We start from the raw sequence: 16,628 nt of genomic DNA, 5'->3' as shown, positions 1-16,628 counted from the left end.
GTCTGTTCAATTTATAGTGGTGGAGCAAAATACCGCCCCCGCCGCAGTTACTGATTGGACCGTTTTTAAATATCGCGCAGCCACTTCCCCTGTGCACGCAGCTTTCTTGATTACTGTGATAAGTCATTAAAAATAAAAACTACTATTCCATGTTTCGAAAATAGAAAAGAAAAAAAGCAGCACGAACATTACAGAAACAGAACAGTTTTATTTATCAACCACATATAAAACAGCCGTAAGATTTAATCTACTTCTTCAATGGTGAAGTGCAGTTTAATGAAAGCGAGATCAAATATTGCCTGTAATCTTTCTCAAAGAATAAGGAGCTAGTCCCTTTTGTTCCAAGAACAAAATCCGTAGCTCATAATAATATTTTTATAAGAGATTTTAAGAAAATTTGGTTTCGAGACTCTAATTTCTCACCAATTTCTCTCTAATTTCTCTCTAATTTCAGTTCGTTTACTCGTCGGTATGGCAAAACGAACAGAGATCGAAAATAACTCGAAGCCTATTAAGTTCTAGCTTTTAGTTGTGTGAGGCAAACTTACAATTATTCACAAGGGGAATACTTTCGAACAGAAAAAATTGTGTGAATAACTGAAAAACCGTGCAAAATATAATAGCTTTTAAATCATATGAAAAATTAAATAGAGCCTTCAGAAAATTTAAGTTCATTCATGGCAGTGCTCCAACATTTATTCATAAAAAACCGTAAATTTTCTAAATTATATAATCTCTACCAAAACAAAGTTTCCCATTGAATTCTCTGGAAAATAACAAGCTACACCTGCTTGTAACACCCAGGAAGTTTTTTCCCCAGATTTTCCCTTAAATTGCCCTTCTTTCACCCGTCTGCCTGCGTAGTTTATTTCTTCGGGTAATGGGAAACCAGTTATGCAGTGAGGGAGGGGGGGGGGGCAACGCTTGAATCACACGGACCCCCGAAGGTTATGATTCCAATGACTGTGGGACTGATACATTATGTGTTGTCTTCTCATTCACTTGTCAAGCGAATTACGGCACAAGTCCCGTTATGACTCCTCTGTAATAACTTTTCATGAGTAGTAACGCTTCATTATATGATTTCAGTGTTCAAGCTAACAGACCATTAATTTTCACGGAATTTCCCGAATTCTTCCGCTTTTTGTGGGATTTTGTCTTGTGTCTCTCTGTTTTTACGTTTTCCGAGTCCACTGTCACCAAGAAATAAGCTCACTTTGAAATCTGCTTTTGAATATGGACGAGGAACTCGTAGTAAGACATAACCGATTCCGAACGATCGTCCACAAGATTCTGGAGGAATAGCCCCCTCGTTCGACCGTCTTCCCTGTAAAAAAAGAGTAGATGCTTTAAGCTTGGCTTATCCTGTAGAATCCAATCTATAATCTATTTTACCGATAAAACGTTGGGATCATTGGAAGAAATTGTAGCTAAGATGCATGTACCTGTTCGTAACCGCAAACAGTTTTACTTCGAAGACAGTACACAAAATTATGGGCAACTTGCGAGCGACTCTCAAAGATTTGCCCTCGTCTAGTTTTCTTCTACGAATAGTGAATCTTTCTCATACCATTCACAGGCCTGTTCCGTTAACTCCATCTATTTTTTGTAATGGTCACCGTTGATCGGTGTGGAACTTACTTTAAAACAAAGATGTTTGCATGGCAGGATCGCTGTGCCTGTAGATAATCTAAAAATGTTCTCACTCTCTCTGACTGAGGATTTTCCAGCGCCGGCAGCGATCCCTAATAAGTGACGAAAAAAATAAAGGGCACATCAGTGATCAACCTAGATTAGTTTACTCGCTAATCACGTATTTAACAGGGATCCAGATTCGTGATTATTTTGGCTACCAAAATTTTTACTGAAGATGTCAGACGAATTTGTCCAAAATTTCATTGCTTTTGCTTCACTCAGCTCCATGATTGGTCTAAACAATTAACGCCACACTTTCATCCACCAGACGCAAGTTCCCATAGTGTCACTAATGTTTTCCTTGTTCTTCTACTGCCTTCTCATTGGTTCCTTATGTTATTTTCCTTTATTATGATTGGTTTTTGTTACGAAACACAATTACAATGCGCTCCAAAATCATTCAACTTTCCATGCCGATTTCAAACAGCTTTTCTTCAAAAATAACATCGCAATGACTACCGACTGCCTGACGAAGTTGAAAAAAAATACGACCTGAGTTATTTTAGACAACAAGCATTTATACCATGAATTTTTCACCACCTCTTTAAGTCAAAGAAATAGAAAGCTAAGATAAATTTCCACAATATAATTAGCAATTAACCTCACCATATTCTCTGGAATGCTGCCATAGTTTGGTACATTGAATATAGCTTGGATGACATCAATAGGGGCATCTCGTCCGACCCAAAAGTAAAAAGCCTATTTAAAAGAAACAAAACAAACAAATAAACAACCATATCGCTTAATCTCACTTGTTTCTGTATTTGATAATTTACAACAACAAGTTACAACCTAATCTACTCACATGACCAGCGTCCAGAAGAAATATTCCTTTTCTGGTAAGCTTTTCGCCTGACAGGTGATAAATTGGAGGCTTAGCAACCAGGCCAGATTTAGTCTGGAAAGCACCCTGGGGAAGAGAAAATAAAGTAGTATGCTTGGTTAAGTTTACCAACCGCGACGGATATTTTAGATATTCTTTTTGGCGTTCTTAATCTGTTTATTAAACTCTAGAAATACAAGATAAGGGCGCTACAAAGAAGTAAGAAAATATAAACACTACGCGTACCTCATCCGACAATTCGTGTATCGGATACATTTTTGGATATATAGATAACATGACCAAACTGAGGGGCATAACTTTAAGCTGCTGCATGGAAAAACACCGCTCGTCCAAACGAGAGGTCGAGCCAAGACGAAACGCCATCTGAAAATGCAACATGTAAGAACATTAGAAGCGGATGAAAACTATTGTGGGTAAACTCTCAGTAGAGCCACATTCTACAGACACCTACAAAATGATTTTCCTCCTGTAATGTCAATATTTCATACGGAAATTGAACATTGATAACGTCACATCTACTGATCTAGAAATATAACGTTCAGCTCCATTCATAAGCCCCTTTCAAACTAGATCGTTCTCTTAAGCAATATCACTTATCAAGACAGAATATGTCCGATTTTGACTTCCACAAAGGAAATGTGTGAAAAGTCATTTTCAGGTAGAACTTGCATAAGTATAACCACCCCCAAGAACCCTGAGTCCTGTTCTGTTAATTGATTCTAGCAAATTTCCTCTTTAACAATTTTTTACAAAATACGCTTGTTAGGAAAAACAACAGAGTAACAAAAAGGAAGGTAAAAGACACCCAAAATTCAAGTCCACTGTCCTACATACGTGTTTCATGATAGCCAAGATAAAGAGCGGAAGTAATCTCAGAGAATGGGGCGCTATCAGTCCGCTACTCTGTGGTTGATTCGCTACCGAGGAACGGTAAACGCTAAGAGTGTCGATACACGCGTTCAACAAAGCCTAATGGAAAAATCAAAAGAAAATAACAGTTAGGCAAAATTGAACCTAATAAAACAACCGATATACTTCAAGCGCCCTGACTGGTCAAAAACCTATCGCTAATTGCACCGGTAAACCCAAAAAAATTGAAGTTTATTTTATAAAAGTAGTAAACAGCACTTTCTATAGGTTTATCGTCATAATAATCCACTTGAACACGCCTCCGGCTTGTCTTTTATAAACTTTTCTCGTGTGCTCCCAATATCCTTTGGGGGTTATTATGCCGGTAAACCAATAGAAAGTTAGTTCTATCGTCTATTGAAAGGGGTTGAGTCGAGATGAGTGACTATGTGCACTTTTCGACGAGAGCTCTTTGACTGAACTTTTAGTAAATAGTCCGCGTTCACTGTACTTACCTCTCTAGCATCCCCTAAGGATGAAGTCAGTGTCCTATCGACAGCTAGAGAAAAACAGCAACAACAACAACATTCTCAGAAAAGTGCATGATGATAAAAAAAAGAAGCTAAAAAGCCTCTTAAATATAACAGGTAAACATATCATCTTGGAAAGAAGTGACAACATATCAGAACAATCCTATCTTTGATCACCGAATATAGGGGTTAAGTTTCTAGAAGGAAATGTGGTGCTGAGTCGATAGGAGAGTATTAAAAGGTAATTTGGTACTATTAACTGAGTTAATAACGTTAATTGGTCCGACCTATCTAAAAGATCAAAGAGAGCGTTTTAAAGCTGACGTTTCGAGCGTTAGCCCTTCATCAGAGCGAGTATGTACTCTGACGAATGGCTAACGCTCGAAACGTCAGCTTTAAAACGCTCTCTTTGATCTGTTTAATAGGTCGAACAACAAACACGAAGGAATAAAAAGTAAGGCTGGCTCACCCATTTTGGCAAGCAGGGTGGCAATGGCTTGTACGTCAGCAGTGGCGTACAGATCAGCCAACTTGTTTGTGATCGGCAAAGCAAGAGTGTGTACTCTGATGCGCCGTTCACCTGTAAAAAACGCAGAGACCAACGTTGAGATTAAGAAAACGGCCTGAGTTGTTAACAATTGATATCTCTATAAAAGACAAGTAAATTTAAACACAAACACGAAAAACAGGTGTTTAAGGATCAAACTACCTTTGGTGCTTGTATAGAGAAGAGCAGACTGAAACACAGCCAGATTGGAGTCTGTCAGCGAGTCTTCAATGTCAATCTGCATGCTAAAGCCACTGTCAGGACTCACGTTCGGCAAAGAAACTAAGTCCGTGGAGCGTACAAAGAAATTTCCATGGAAGGTGTGGATTGAAAGCCCTGGTGACAAAAGGTGACGTTAGTGGGAAAAAATCTCGAAATTCAAACCCCATCTTCGAAATTTGAACCCTCAAAAATGAAGCCTCAACCCTTGAAAGCTTGCTAAATCCATTTGCGGGTCCCTAGCGAAACACTGCCAAACGAGTACCCACTGACCACTGACCACTGACTGCACATACTCGTTTCTGTTTTGGTCTTAATGTTTTAATCATGAATCGTTTCTACTGCTTCCTTCTTGGACATCTATTCTTTGGACATTATCCCATAAGAAATTATCTACCTTCTTTTTGAAACTCTCGGGCTGGGTGAAAACAAAGGGATTTTGATCAAGTAGAGAGAATAAAATGGAAAAAAACTACTGAATACCTTATTAAACGGGTTAAAATTGCTCTGATGCCGTATATTACCTTTTGTGCAACGCACTCTCATAACGGCCTCAAATCCAATCTTCCTTGTTAGATAACGCCTAAAAAAAAAAGACCGAACATTTACCTTTATTTTACTCCAAAACTTTAACAGGCCACACAGTTATTACGTAAAATTTAGCCCCCAAGCAAGCACGAGCACTTCGGCACGGGTGCTTCGGCACGGGCGCTTCGGCACGAGGTCTGCAAGGAGTCTAGCAGAGATAAGGAGACTCCCGGCAAACCTTTCCCCGACTCGCCTCAAAGCTTCCCGCGGGTTGAGAAACGCACGTCCTGGATCGTTTAGAATGAGCGCCTGCTCGCAAGCTTTGTGAGGTTACTTACACAAATTCGTTTTCAAATTTTTCTGCTGCAGCAGGGTTCCTTGACGCGTGAAAGTCAGGATAATACATGACGGATCCTCCAGAGTACTTTGACGCACACACTAAAATGTTCAACAAACGATTTTTTTTCGGTAAGAACAAAACAATGCTTGCAGACTTTGCTAAAAAAAAAATCACTCACACTAGGGTAACAAGGATATTTAAAATGACTAACAGTCTTACTTAAGGTAGCAATATCAGCATACTGTCCTGAAAGCAAGAACAGATCAACAGCAACTTGTTCAGCTGCACAGTCCAGTGCAAACTTCTTGTAGAAATCTGTAGCTGGTGTTAAATTCTGGACATCCTATAAAAGACAAAGATAAATTCCTATGTAAATAATTACATGTAATACAATACTTTGCTTCTGTGAGATCAAAAATTTACGTACAATTTGAAAGTTTATATTACTGCTGTATAGAGAAGCACAATGGAATGACAAAGGAGGTTAAGTCTTTATGGCCACGCGGCTAACAACTGGCTGTGCTCGTGCTCACTCTGTAGCACGAGGTGACTCCTCCTGGATGGAACACAACTCCATCAGCATTTTTTCAAGTTTTTCTGAGAGTTGATCGGCACCCGATCAACCTCTCTACTCTCCTTACTGTCTGCCATACAATTCCTATAATATTAGTTCGTAAGAATTTGGTATTGGATCAACTAATAACACCCAATTGACATTTTTCTCAATTCTCATTACTTGTCGGGTTGATGTGGTCCTGACACTGTAAGAAGAAATTCTTCCTTGGTCATTCATGGGAGTTTAAGGGTTAAACTACTTGGTAAGGAGAGGCACAGTAAGAGTGAAGTGTCTTGCTCAAGAACAAAGCTGTCCACCCCGAGGGGACTCTTAGCAGAAATGAGAATTAAGTAATTTGATAATAACGAAAACGTCTCATGTGTTTCTGAATTACCTTTGGAGAAGATTTCTGTCCATCCTCTCTCTTCTTCAATTGTCCTGGGCCAATGTTAGGCAATGTTGTCTGAAAAAGTGTCACACGACCTCCTATGTGGCCCTGGAAGAGACAAACGAAAACACAGGATTGAGTACCAAGGACAGCAGGTGTTCAAACTGTAAAAAAATAAGTAAGGGCAGATCCATGATTTTTGACAGATGATCGGCGATGGTAAAAATTTTCAAAAGTGAATAACAAAGAAGAAGGCTTATGACTGGTCAATAACATAACATGCACTCCTGAGAAAACATAGAAAATGATACAGCAGATTTTGTGTAACTCTGAAGTTATATTAGAAAACTGCAGACCGTTTTTTTTTTTTTTTTTGGGGGGGGGGGGGGGCACTCCTTACACCCCTCCCCAAGATCCACTCCTGAAAAGCTAGCCACATAGGACCTGCATCTATCAAATCCATCAACTCTACATAAGACCAAAGTAGGGCAACATTAACCATAAATTAGGTTTAGTTAAGAGGGCAGGATCAACATGTAAATTTAAAAGTCCCAATAGGTTTGACAACACTGTTACAGTAAATTGTTTACAAGTTTCCTATGATTTCTAAAAATGGCTACATATATTGACTTACCACTAATTTGAGAGCAGCCTGTAGGGCTGCACCTGTTGCACTGTGTACATTGTGATTGCTGTTGAACATAGTTGGAAGAGAATCCAGCAGTTGAGTTACAAGCTGAAAAAAAAAATTCACCAAAAAAAGTGAAGCCAATAGTAGCATACTCATCTTACATTGACAGCAATCAATTTGATCATCTATCTATGCATTCTTGTTTTCAATTCCCAGATATTATTAAACAGTAAATCACTCAGTATACCTCTTTACTTTCATTCAAATTCACCAGAAGGTCATCAGGAGATGGAAGGAAAATGTCTGTAATAAAACATATATAGCGTTAACTTAGCAAGTGACTTCAAATATGTATGAAAAAAAATTAAAGTACATAAGTTCTAGAGGTGCTATTACTGGTACTACACACCACCATCAAACAGGATACATTAACAACGTACATAAAACACTTCTGGAAAATTGAAAGCTTGAACTGACCTTCCAAATCTGAAACAATATTCATCTGAGGTTGTGAAAGCTTTGACTAGAGGGAAAAATTAATACAAGATTAACACCACTAATTAATCAAACTTTTACAAAGTGATATGAAACTATAACCAAGGTATCTTTTTAACTGAAAATGAAAATGAAGGTAAACGTCCAGGCATCCAGTGGGAATGCAAAGCACATGTTGATGTAAACAAAAAGGACATTTTTCTAACAATCAGGGAGAGTAAAACAAGACCAATCCAATCCAAGTTATCCTGTCTTTCTACATGTACACTGTATCTCTCTTATTGATCTTATTTCCTTTCATTCTTCCCTGCAATCTATGAATTGACAGACATGACTATTCCCGGTGGAGAAAATTGGTTTTTTATGAGTCAACAGAAAGAAGAGTGTGTGAAATCCCTGGAAATAAGCTCCACTAACTACCCCATAAAATTAACATCTTATACTTGCTTTTCACAAAAAACTAATGTTTTGGAACTACATTTGTAAGCTTTTGGTTTTTCTCACCTTTAAACTGTAGAATTGAACTGTACTATCAAATGTTATAAATCCAATCTGTGTTCTTAGATCTCCAGGCATTTTCTCTAAGTTTTCTTTCAGTAATTTACAAACCATATGCAGATAACCTGTAACAACCAAAACAGCATTCTAATAAACATAAGAAATGGTCTTAAAAACAGAACATACTGGTATGTGTTCAGATGATATAATGTATGCAACTCAATTCAGTAGAGTAAAAGCAAAAGACAAACCTAGCACTGGGCTCAAAAACAGTAATTTTATTAAGAAAAGGTGAATCAGCAGATCTGGACACATTGATACACTTGGATGAGAGCTGCTTTCATACAGCAAGTTAATTTTCAACACTGTTTTGGTACCCATCAGCTTTTGAAATTAAGAAACATTTAAAAACTCATACCTGTCTCTATTGCATTAAAGGAGACATCCATAACAAACAGAAATACTGCTGGCTGTGGAGGCCTTAACTGCAAATCATACAAAACCCATAATTATAACTCAAACATCATTATCAACATTAGTGTAAATTGATTTTTTAGTAACATGAGAATGCATATTGAATCTTGACAACAATCTACATTTTAACTATTACACTTGCTACTGTCTTCAAATATATTGCAATTACTGGATAATGAACTGACATAATGGCAAGGTGTTACTGGTTTGTTCTGGGAGCTATGCAATAGAACTACAAAGACAACAGACATTACTTAATAATAAATTAAAATAGCTCACCATATATTCTGATGGTGCTATAAATTCCACTGTAGCATTCCTCACTTCTGGTCTCTTGGATGGATCTCCATACTGTCGGGTTGTAGGATCAAAACAGAATTCCTCTGGAACTGGAACCAAAAAACAGTATGAATAAGCTCTTAATTAACAAACAACGGATTTTTACTCGTGCCTAATCAACAGTATTCTTCAAGGAAAAAAAAAAGATTTACTGCCAAGGTTTAAGGCAAGTCATTTCAGAAAATGAACTGAAGCCAAATGCTTCAGGACAAAACCAAGTCAGAATCCCCCATCAGAATTCCTCCTTTGTCAATAAATCTGACACACCATTTAAAGTTAAACAAAGGGTAAAACAAAAGACTGCCTTATAAATACTAATAAGCTTCTTTTGTGCAGGTTTTTTGAGTGTGTTTTGAAAAATTGCATGCCTGTGCATGCTTTTTTTAATGCCCTTTGCATGCATTTCGGGCCAAGTACCTCTGAGCTGTACTGTATATTACATAGACAGATGCAGGAGTAAATAAATAAAAACTAGTTTACTGGAAACAAGGGAGGTGTTTATTGCAAACACTTAAAGAAAATATTATACCTTCATTTACTCTGAAACACATTGGGCATCTCCACCTTCTAGAGTCAGTAAAGGTTACAAAAGGATTGATATATGTTCTACAGGAACGACATCTTGTAATGACAGAAGAATGAATAACTGGAAGGTTCTGTTGAAGAAATAACATTGATATTGTTGTAAGTCACTTCTACACACCTGTCAAATGAAAAGTGTTGAAAAGAACAAAATCTTGAGTCATTTTTGATTACTTTCTCTTTAGCTGGTTTAGAATTCTAAAATTCAAGTTATTATACAATACCCAACCAAAGGGCTGAATATGACAAAAATCTAATTGAAGCAGGTTCTCATGAAGAAGAGTGATTTTAAAAAACTTGCCTGTAAATCTTTAAAAGGGTGAAGGTGAATTCCTAGTGGGAGCTTAGATTTTGTCAACAGACTCTTGGTTTCTGGAACAGCATTAACAGTGCAACACAACACACTGGAAAAAAAAAATGTCAAGAAAATCCATAACAGCTCTGCTCAGTATAAGAACATATTTCAGTTAAGTTGATATCTAATTTAATACAAATCAGCCCAAGATACTCTGAAACATCACAGGGACGGTAAAGCTCACCATGACCTTTCACAGCCAGTAACAAAATGGAAAACACAAATTATGAGTTTTGACACTATCAAATGATCTTGATGACGTATAAGGTGATTCCATAGGAAGCGAAATTACAAAAGTTGTGATGTGGGAGGGGGGAAGGAGAGGTCCATACAAAAAGAAATATTTGCAAGTGATCCCTGCATCCTGCTGGGGTAACCACTCCATGCAAACACAATGAATCTTAGTATCAAATGCACTGACCTTGGATCACAGTTCCTTTTCCGTAGGTCCTGTAGGTAACAAAAGGCAAAATAGATTATTCATTCACAACCCCAAAGAAATATAAATAAACCTAGGTAACTACTGTACAAAATAATAATAACACTCTCTCAACAATTAATTTTCTTGGCTGCCACAAGTAAAATAATATCTAACGTGCAGTAAATACCAACAAAATATTTTAAAACCACCAAAGATATCAGACAACAAAACAAATTTCAACATCAGTACTCACTCCAGGTAAATTAGGGGTTGGCTGCTCAATGGGTGTTTGGGGAAGAACATGCCTTTGTTCTAAAAGATTAATGGGTTGACAAGCTGAAGATTGCTGTAAAATAAACAAGACAGAAAATAAGTTTAAGCTTTTGTAATCATAAGGGGGACTTTTCACACTGATATATAGACGCTGAGCACCAAAAAAGGTGCTTGAAATTTGTTGGCTTTTGTTAAAGATAGGTTAATATATAAATGAACATGCTAATCAGAGGAGCCAAACCTTTTCCTTTCATAACTTTACAAATAATATTAATTCAACCCCTTTACACCCTAATTCTCCATACTGTCTTCTGTACACTTCCAGTGGTACTGATACAGAGAATTTGTTCAACAATTAAGAGCTTCACTGTTGGTTGATCATTTCCCTTATTCTCATGACCTTGCTGTTTAGGTCCATTGTGATACTGCAGGGATAAATATGATGCCAATCACTCCTAGGGTTTTAAGGGTTAAGAGAGATGTTCAACATTTGGAAGGATTCATAACCCAGCCAGGTCCAATCTTCGAATTGTTGGCCTACTAAATGGACCACAGAGAACAAAGTCAAGCTAGTCTATACAAAGGGATGTGGAGAAGTGACTTAACCCTTTAACTCCCAGATCAAATTTGTAATTCTTCTTATTGTCAACCATACAATTCTTATAATGTTAGTTCAGAGAATCTAGTATTGGATCAACTACTTATCCCCAAATTGATATTTTTCTTTATTCTTATCCCTTATCTGGTTGATATTGTATTGATATTGTAAGGAGAAATTCTGTCTTGGTCACTCATGGGAGTTAAAGGGTTAAGACCTGCACATGTTTTTCTGGTTTGATCATTTAGGAAAGCAGCAGTTCCAAGCAAAGTACAGGCATTTTTTCATACCTGCACAGTTAGTCTTCCCATTGGACCTTCCAGGCCAGAAGATGGAAACTGTTGTGTATTACCACTCTGAATATAAAAATTGTGAAGTTAATACATAACGCAGACATCAGGACACCGGCTTCTCTACAAGGTTTTGCCAGCCACTTTTGTTGCTTCAAGAACCCGTACAGAGATGATGTTTGTCAGGTCTAAACTTGGGCTCAATAAAAATATAAATTTGCACTGCATATCTTTTCTGAAAACATAAAAAGACTTCTGACTCAAGGTTAGTTTAAAAATGTTCTGATGAGAACAGTCTTTTTGACAAATCTTGCTGCCGTGGCAGGAAAGTATGAACAATATGACATTTTTTCCGCCATATTGGATTTCGAGACCCACAATCATTTACCTTTAAAAAAGCTCCAGCTACTTAAAACCTTAAAGAAAACCCTGAGACATTATTACAATTTTATTTCATACATTTCAAGAGTATGTGTCTTACAGAGCTGTGAAGAAACTATTGCATTTTTCCTTTGCAAGAGAGTTGAATAAAAAATGAGCACCTGTATCCAACCAAAGGGAGGTGATAGCAATTTCCCAGGAGAGGAATAAAAATTGTATTCCCTCCAGATTTCCTCATAGTAGGGAAAAGCACTGTGTGAGTGAAGTGCTTTGCCCAAGAATGCAACACCATTACTTCTCAAGGGCTCAAAAGTGGACCACCCTATCTGGAGTCCTCAACTAAAAGTGGGCAATATTAAACATATTGGAAATGAACACATAACACTTACAACAGGTGGTTGTTGAGCCATAGGAGACATTTGACCTGGATAGGGTTGGTTCATCTGGCCAGGAGCATTCATCATTCCACCTGGCCCAGGCATTGGAGGTTGCATTGGCTGGCAATAAAACAAGTTAATACTTTAACTCACTTAGAAGTGATTAACATGAATCTTCTCCCCATAATAATTATACATTATCCAGCAAAGGGCAAATGAGCATACCCAAACTTATCCAGTAGAAGTTGTTATCTTGATCTAATACCAAATTTGCCTAACTTATAAATATTTGCTACGAATTATGTAAAAGCTGGAGGGGAGAATTAACATTCAGATCTTGGGAGTTAAAGGGTTAACCAAATTTACAAATTCCAACAAATGATAATAAGAAAAAACATACAAGAGAATGAGCATTGAGATAACATTTGAACTTAGATGTAAGTGGCTAGTGAGCAGTACATTTTCAACATTCAAGATCCTGTAGTGAGCTGTAATTTAACCCTTTAACTTCCAGAAAAGATTACCAAGTAATTTCTCCCTATAATATCTAAACATTATCCAGCAAACAGGTCATCAGAATATTCAAACTTATCAGATAGAAGTTGTTATCTTCATCTAACACCAAATTCTTGTAACCTATTTACAAGAAAATGTGTAGCAGCTAGAAGGGAGAATTAACAATCAGATCTTGGGAGAGAGTTAATCAAATTTCCAAAACGAAGCCTGCAAAATTCAAGCTTGAACAGGATTTGCACCACTGCCTCCCAGATAATAGTTGGGTATTACTTTTAAGGTGAGTTTTATGCAATTTCTTTACCTACTAAAGTCATATCTTCACTTGTTTATCGCCCACATGTCAAAATAAGTGTTAATAAAAAAAACAAGAAGGTGCGCTATAAATAAGTTGGTTCTGCCCCTGGTTTTAGCTCAAATGCAAATTAAGCTTTAGTAATATTACATGATGGCAAAGTGAATCTTTTTAAATTTTCCAACACAAATGAAGAGGGTTTTGATGGGAAGAAGGAGATACAAATTTCAACAAATTCATTAATTATGATAAAAACATAGAAAACAATTATGGCTTTTGAGAAATCTTCCTCCTGTTTGTTTGCTCTGGATTAGCTGCAGCTCAAGCTGTTTTAAATATAGAGGTCTGTATGCCACAACTGCTGATTAACAAATGATCTAGAGGTACCTAAGGCACATCTCCTTTTAAAGCACATCTTCGTGTTAAACTTTCAAACTTTTACCTGAGAAGGGTACATCCTTCTCCTCGAAGAAATGGGTCTCCCAGCCTGAGAGTCCTGTCCAGAGGGAGAATATCCTGTTGGTGGACTGTTAAAACCAGTTTGTGGCATAGCTGATCCTGGAGACATTGATGGAGGGGGTGGGGTTAGACTCTGACCTGGTGTCGCACCCCCTGGACCTGTTGGAGGGGGTGGCACTATCTGCTGCCCCATTGATGACCCCGGAAAACCAGCCGAAGGAGGAGGTGTTGATCTCTGCAATGGGCTCCCACCCTGCCCTGGATGACCAGGCCTGTGGTCATTGGCATTGTAGGTCTCTTTGGTTTATTGGAATGAAGAGCTGACAATGGCTGAGAACCTGGTTGACCTATGGTTGTAGATAAACCAGATGGAAAACCTTGAGCATGCCCACTGTAATTTGTGTTCTGTCCAACTTGTGACATCTGGGGTGGGGTATTTGACTGTCCGTGTACAGGCAACCCAGTCCGTGACTGACTTGGGAGGGGTGGCATAGAGGATGAATTTTGATACAGTGATGATTGCCCTGAATGGGAGGTAACTGGAGTGAAAGCAGAACCAGTTTGTGGCATTCCATGAGTATTGTTAATTATGGTTTGCTGCTGAGAATTGGAATTTAGGGAGGGTCCATTTGCTAAAGCAGATCCTGAAGGTGGGGTGGACTGTCCATGGGTGGGTGCACTAAGATTTGGTACAGCTTGTCCCATTCTTGGTTGTGAAGAGGAACTTCCAATAGGGGGGCCAACTCCTGAGACAGGACCATTAGCAATGGCATTAGGAGATGGAGAGTGATTTCCAGATTGCCCTGAAACAAAATGAAACAACTTATCTAAGTTTGGTAAGACAAAAGAGGAGCTGACAGTGCTTAACTCCTACTCTGAATTTAAATTAAAACTACCACCCACTTCCTTTCATCTACATTCAAAAAAGTGTTATGAAGACAAATAACTTTGAGGTCTGTACTAAAAGAACCTTGGCTTGATGTATCATCAGTTCAGACTGTGTAGATGTAGGCAGAATGAAATTCAAAATAAATTACTCCTTTGGAAATGGTCAATCATCCAGAACAGGACAGACCTATATAGAGGTCCTGCTGTGGTTGAGGATAACCAGCACGTGGACAAAATGTGCATATGTCATCATCAGTGAAAAAAAGAGTGATTAGTCACAAAGATATTGATATCTAGTTTTTTATCTTTTCAGAAATATAAGTAAGACACCTGTATAATTTTTTCCTGACACTGGTTGACCTGGACAGTCTCCCAGATCATCCACAACAGTCTGACAGTCATCACTAGCTCAAATGCTATGATAATGACTTAAAAATACAACTAGCTACTGAGATTGAATATTCACTGACCAGTTTGCAGATTCATTGGACTTCTGTTGGGTGGCAATGCTGATGAGGATTCATGAGAATTATTCAAAGAATGTGGTGATGCGCCAACCATGTTATTAACCATTGGAGGGTTGGTTCTGTATTGATTATGGCCTGGTGATAGAGATGTAGGCCATTGGCCTGGGTACTGAGCTTGGTAACCTAAACAAAAGGAGAAAATTATATAAATTGAAAAAATTCTATTGTTGGCTTTTTAGCTCTTTAATCAATATTGTAGAAATTTGCCTGAGTGTAAAACAGCTAAAATTAAAGTTCAACATGGTTATTAATGGACGATATATGGAAATCAAGTATAAGATAATGTGACATAGCACTATTGGAATGTTTAAAGTACATGAAAAAGAGTTCACTAACTCGGAGGCATTAACGACCAGATTTACATTAATAATCTAAGTATGTCATCTACAACAACAATCCTTTAAAGTTCAATCAGAACTATGTCAACCATAAAATTACAGAGCGAACTTTATACATAAGCTAACAAATTGAAGTGTTCCGCAATAATTACAGGGCACGAACGAATTACCAAAGACATTGTAACCAAAGAAGCTAGAATTGTACACGTATATCCGGCCACGATACCATGTCTCCCGTGTTCTGTTTAAGCTAGCGTGGTAAAGAAATGGATTTATAATTCAGCAAGGAAACCAAATCTGGAAATTTATTCGTTGGTTTATATTTAAAGTATAAGTGCTTTACGTTACAACCAGCTGATCGAATGTAACCTGCTACTAAAACTAATGACGACATAATAACTAAGCAAATCAACCAGTACAATTTGAATTATCTTCTGAAGAAATAACCTTAACATTTCCACATTATCCGAGTTGAGACGATTAAAAAGTTTAACAACCTTCACGAAGAAATCGACATGGCTTCTGAGGAGAATCTTGTGACATTACTTCACTTGATGAAACTCAATCTGTCAATAGATGATTCCTTACCTTTCGAAGCCGGGTTCATGTCTTGGGAAACACTCTGAGTCTGATTATTGACAATAGACGTGTGTTGAGATTCCTGACTTACTCCTTTTTTATCTGGTTGCACAAATTCTCCATGATTTTGCGAAGACTGAAAACTATTTACACCACCGTGGTTGAGGTATGGTTGCTGTTGACCAACCGAGAACGCATTATGACTCGGCGGTAACCTTCCTCCAGACATTACCTACCACACATTTAAAACCTATAATATGGGTCGTTGTTGAGTGGAATCCAGTTGGGTTATGTCAATCGATTTTGAAAAGCGTGAGTGCACCCAATTTTTCGAGAATTTTGTGAATCTCACTCCAGCCTGCAGCCACGAAATGCAGATGTTTGAGTATGCGCAGTGGACGTGTTCTTAGCGACGTGGCAACTGTGATGCATTGCGCACCGACATATCAGTTTTGCGCGTTTACAATGCACACGGTAATTTTCCCACGCACACAACTAACAATACAAATTGGATGTAAAATTGGAAACGAAACACATGTCACCACATAATACCTTATGGAAAATTAACAATCATTTTATGAATCCGCGTTGAATCTTTTGTGTATGATTAAATATTAACAGAGCTGCTGGCCCCGGTTGTTCGAAGGGAGAATAAGACTATCCACAGATTCCACAAGCAAGTCCAGAGATTATAATCTCATTCCGCTGGATAAATCTATCTCTATCTGTGGTGGATAGCTTTGTTAACTCCTATCAACTGAAGAGTGATTTATTCTTTACAGCGTATCCTCTCTTTGGACAACTGAGTCCTGGGGAATG

The 16,628-nt window shown here is 37.9% G+C and overlaps 1 protein-coding gene across 1 annotated transcript; it reads right to left on the bottom strand.

Moving 5' to 3' along the window:
* Positions 1–188: 188 nt before the first annotated feature.
* LOC131771138 (protein transport protein Sec24A) lies at positions 189–16,189 on the bottom strand. Its single transcript, XM_059086900.2, is given in 29 exon segments — positions 189–1,327; positions 1,642–1,745; positions 2,302–2,394; positions 2,501–2,605; positions 2,765–2,902; positions 3,374–3,508; positions 3,904–3,947; positions 4,388–4,498; positions 4,628–4,801; positions 5,209–5,267; positions 5,551–5,650; positions 5,772–5,895; positions 6,503–6,604; positions 7,131–7,232; positions 7,375–7,430; positions 7,605–7,650; positions 8,127–8,245; positions 8,539–8,605; positions 8,874–8,983; positions 9,463–9,589; positions 9,817–9,919; positions 10,292–10,320; positions 10,545–10,637; positions 11,453–11,518; positions 12,223–12,330; positions 13,461–13,750; positions 13,753–14,280; positions 14,836–15,015; positions 15,819–16,189. Coding segments are annotated over 29 exon segments (3,648 nt in total). The 5' UTR covers positions 16,039–16,189; the 3' UTR covers positions 189–1,212.
* Between the last annotated feature and the right edge of the window lie 439 nt (positions 16,190–16,628).

The sequence above is a fragment of the Pocillopora verrucosa genome, chromosome 14 (assembly GCF_036669915.1).
Source record: "Pocillopora verrucosa isolate sample1 chromosome 14, ASM3666991v2, whole genome shotgun sequence".
NCBI lineage: Eukaryota > Metazoa > Cnidaria > Anthozoa > Scleractinia > Pocilloporidae > Pocillopora > Pocillopora verrucosa.
Note: the sequence above shows the minus strand (reverse complement) of the source record. Positions and strands in the feature narration are given on the sequence as shown.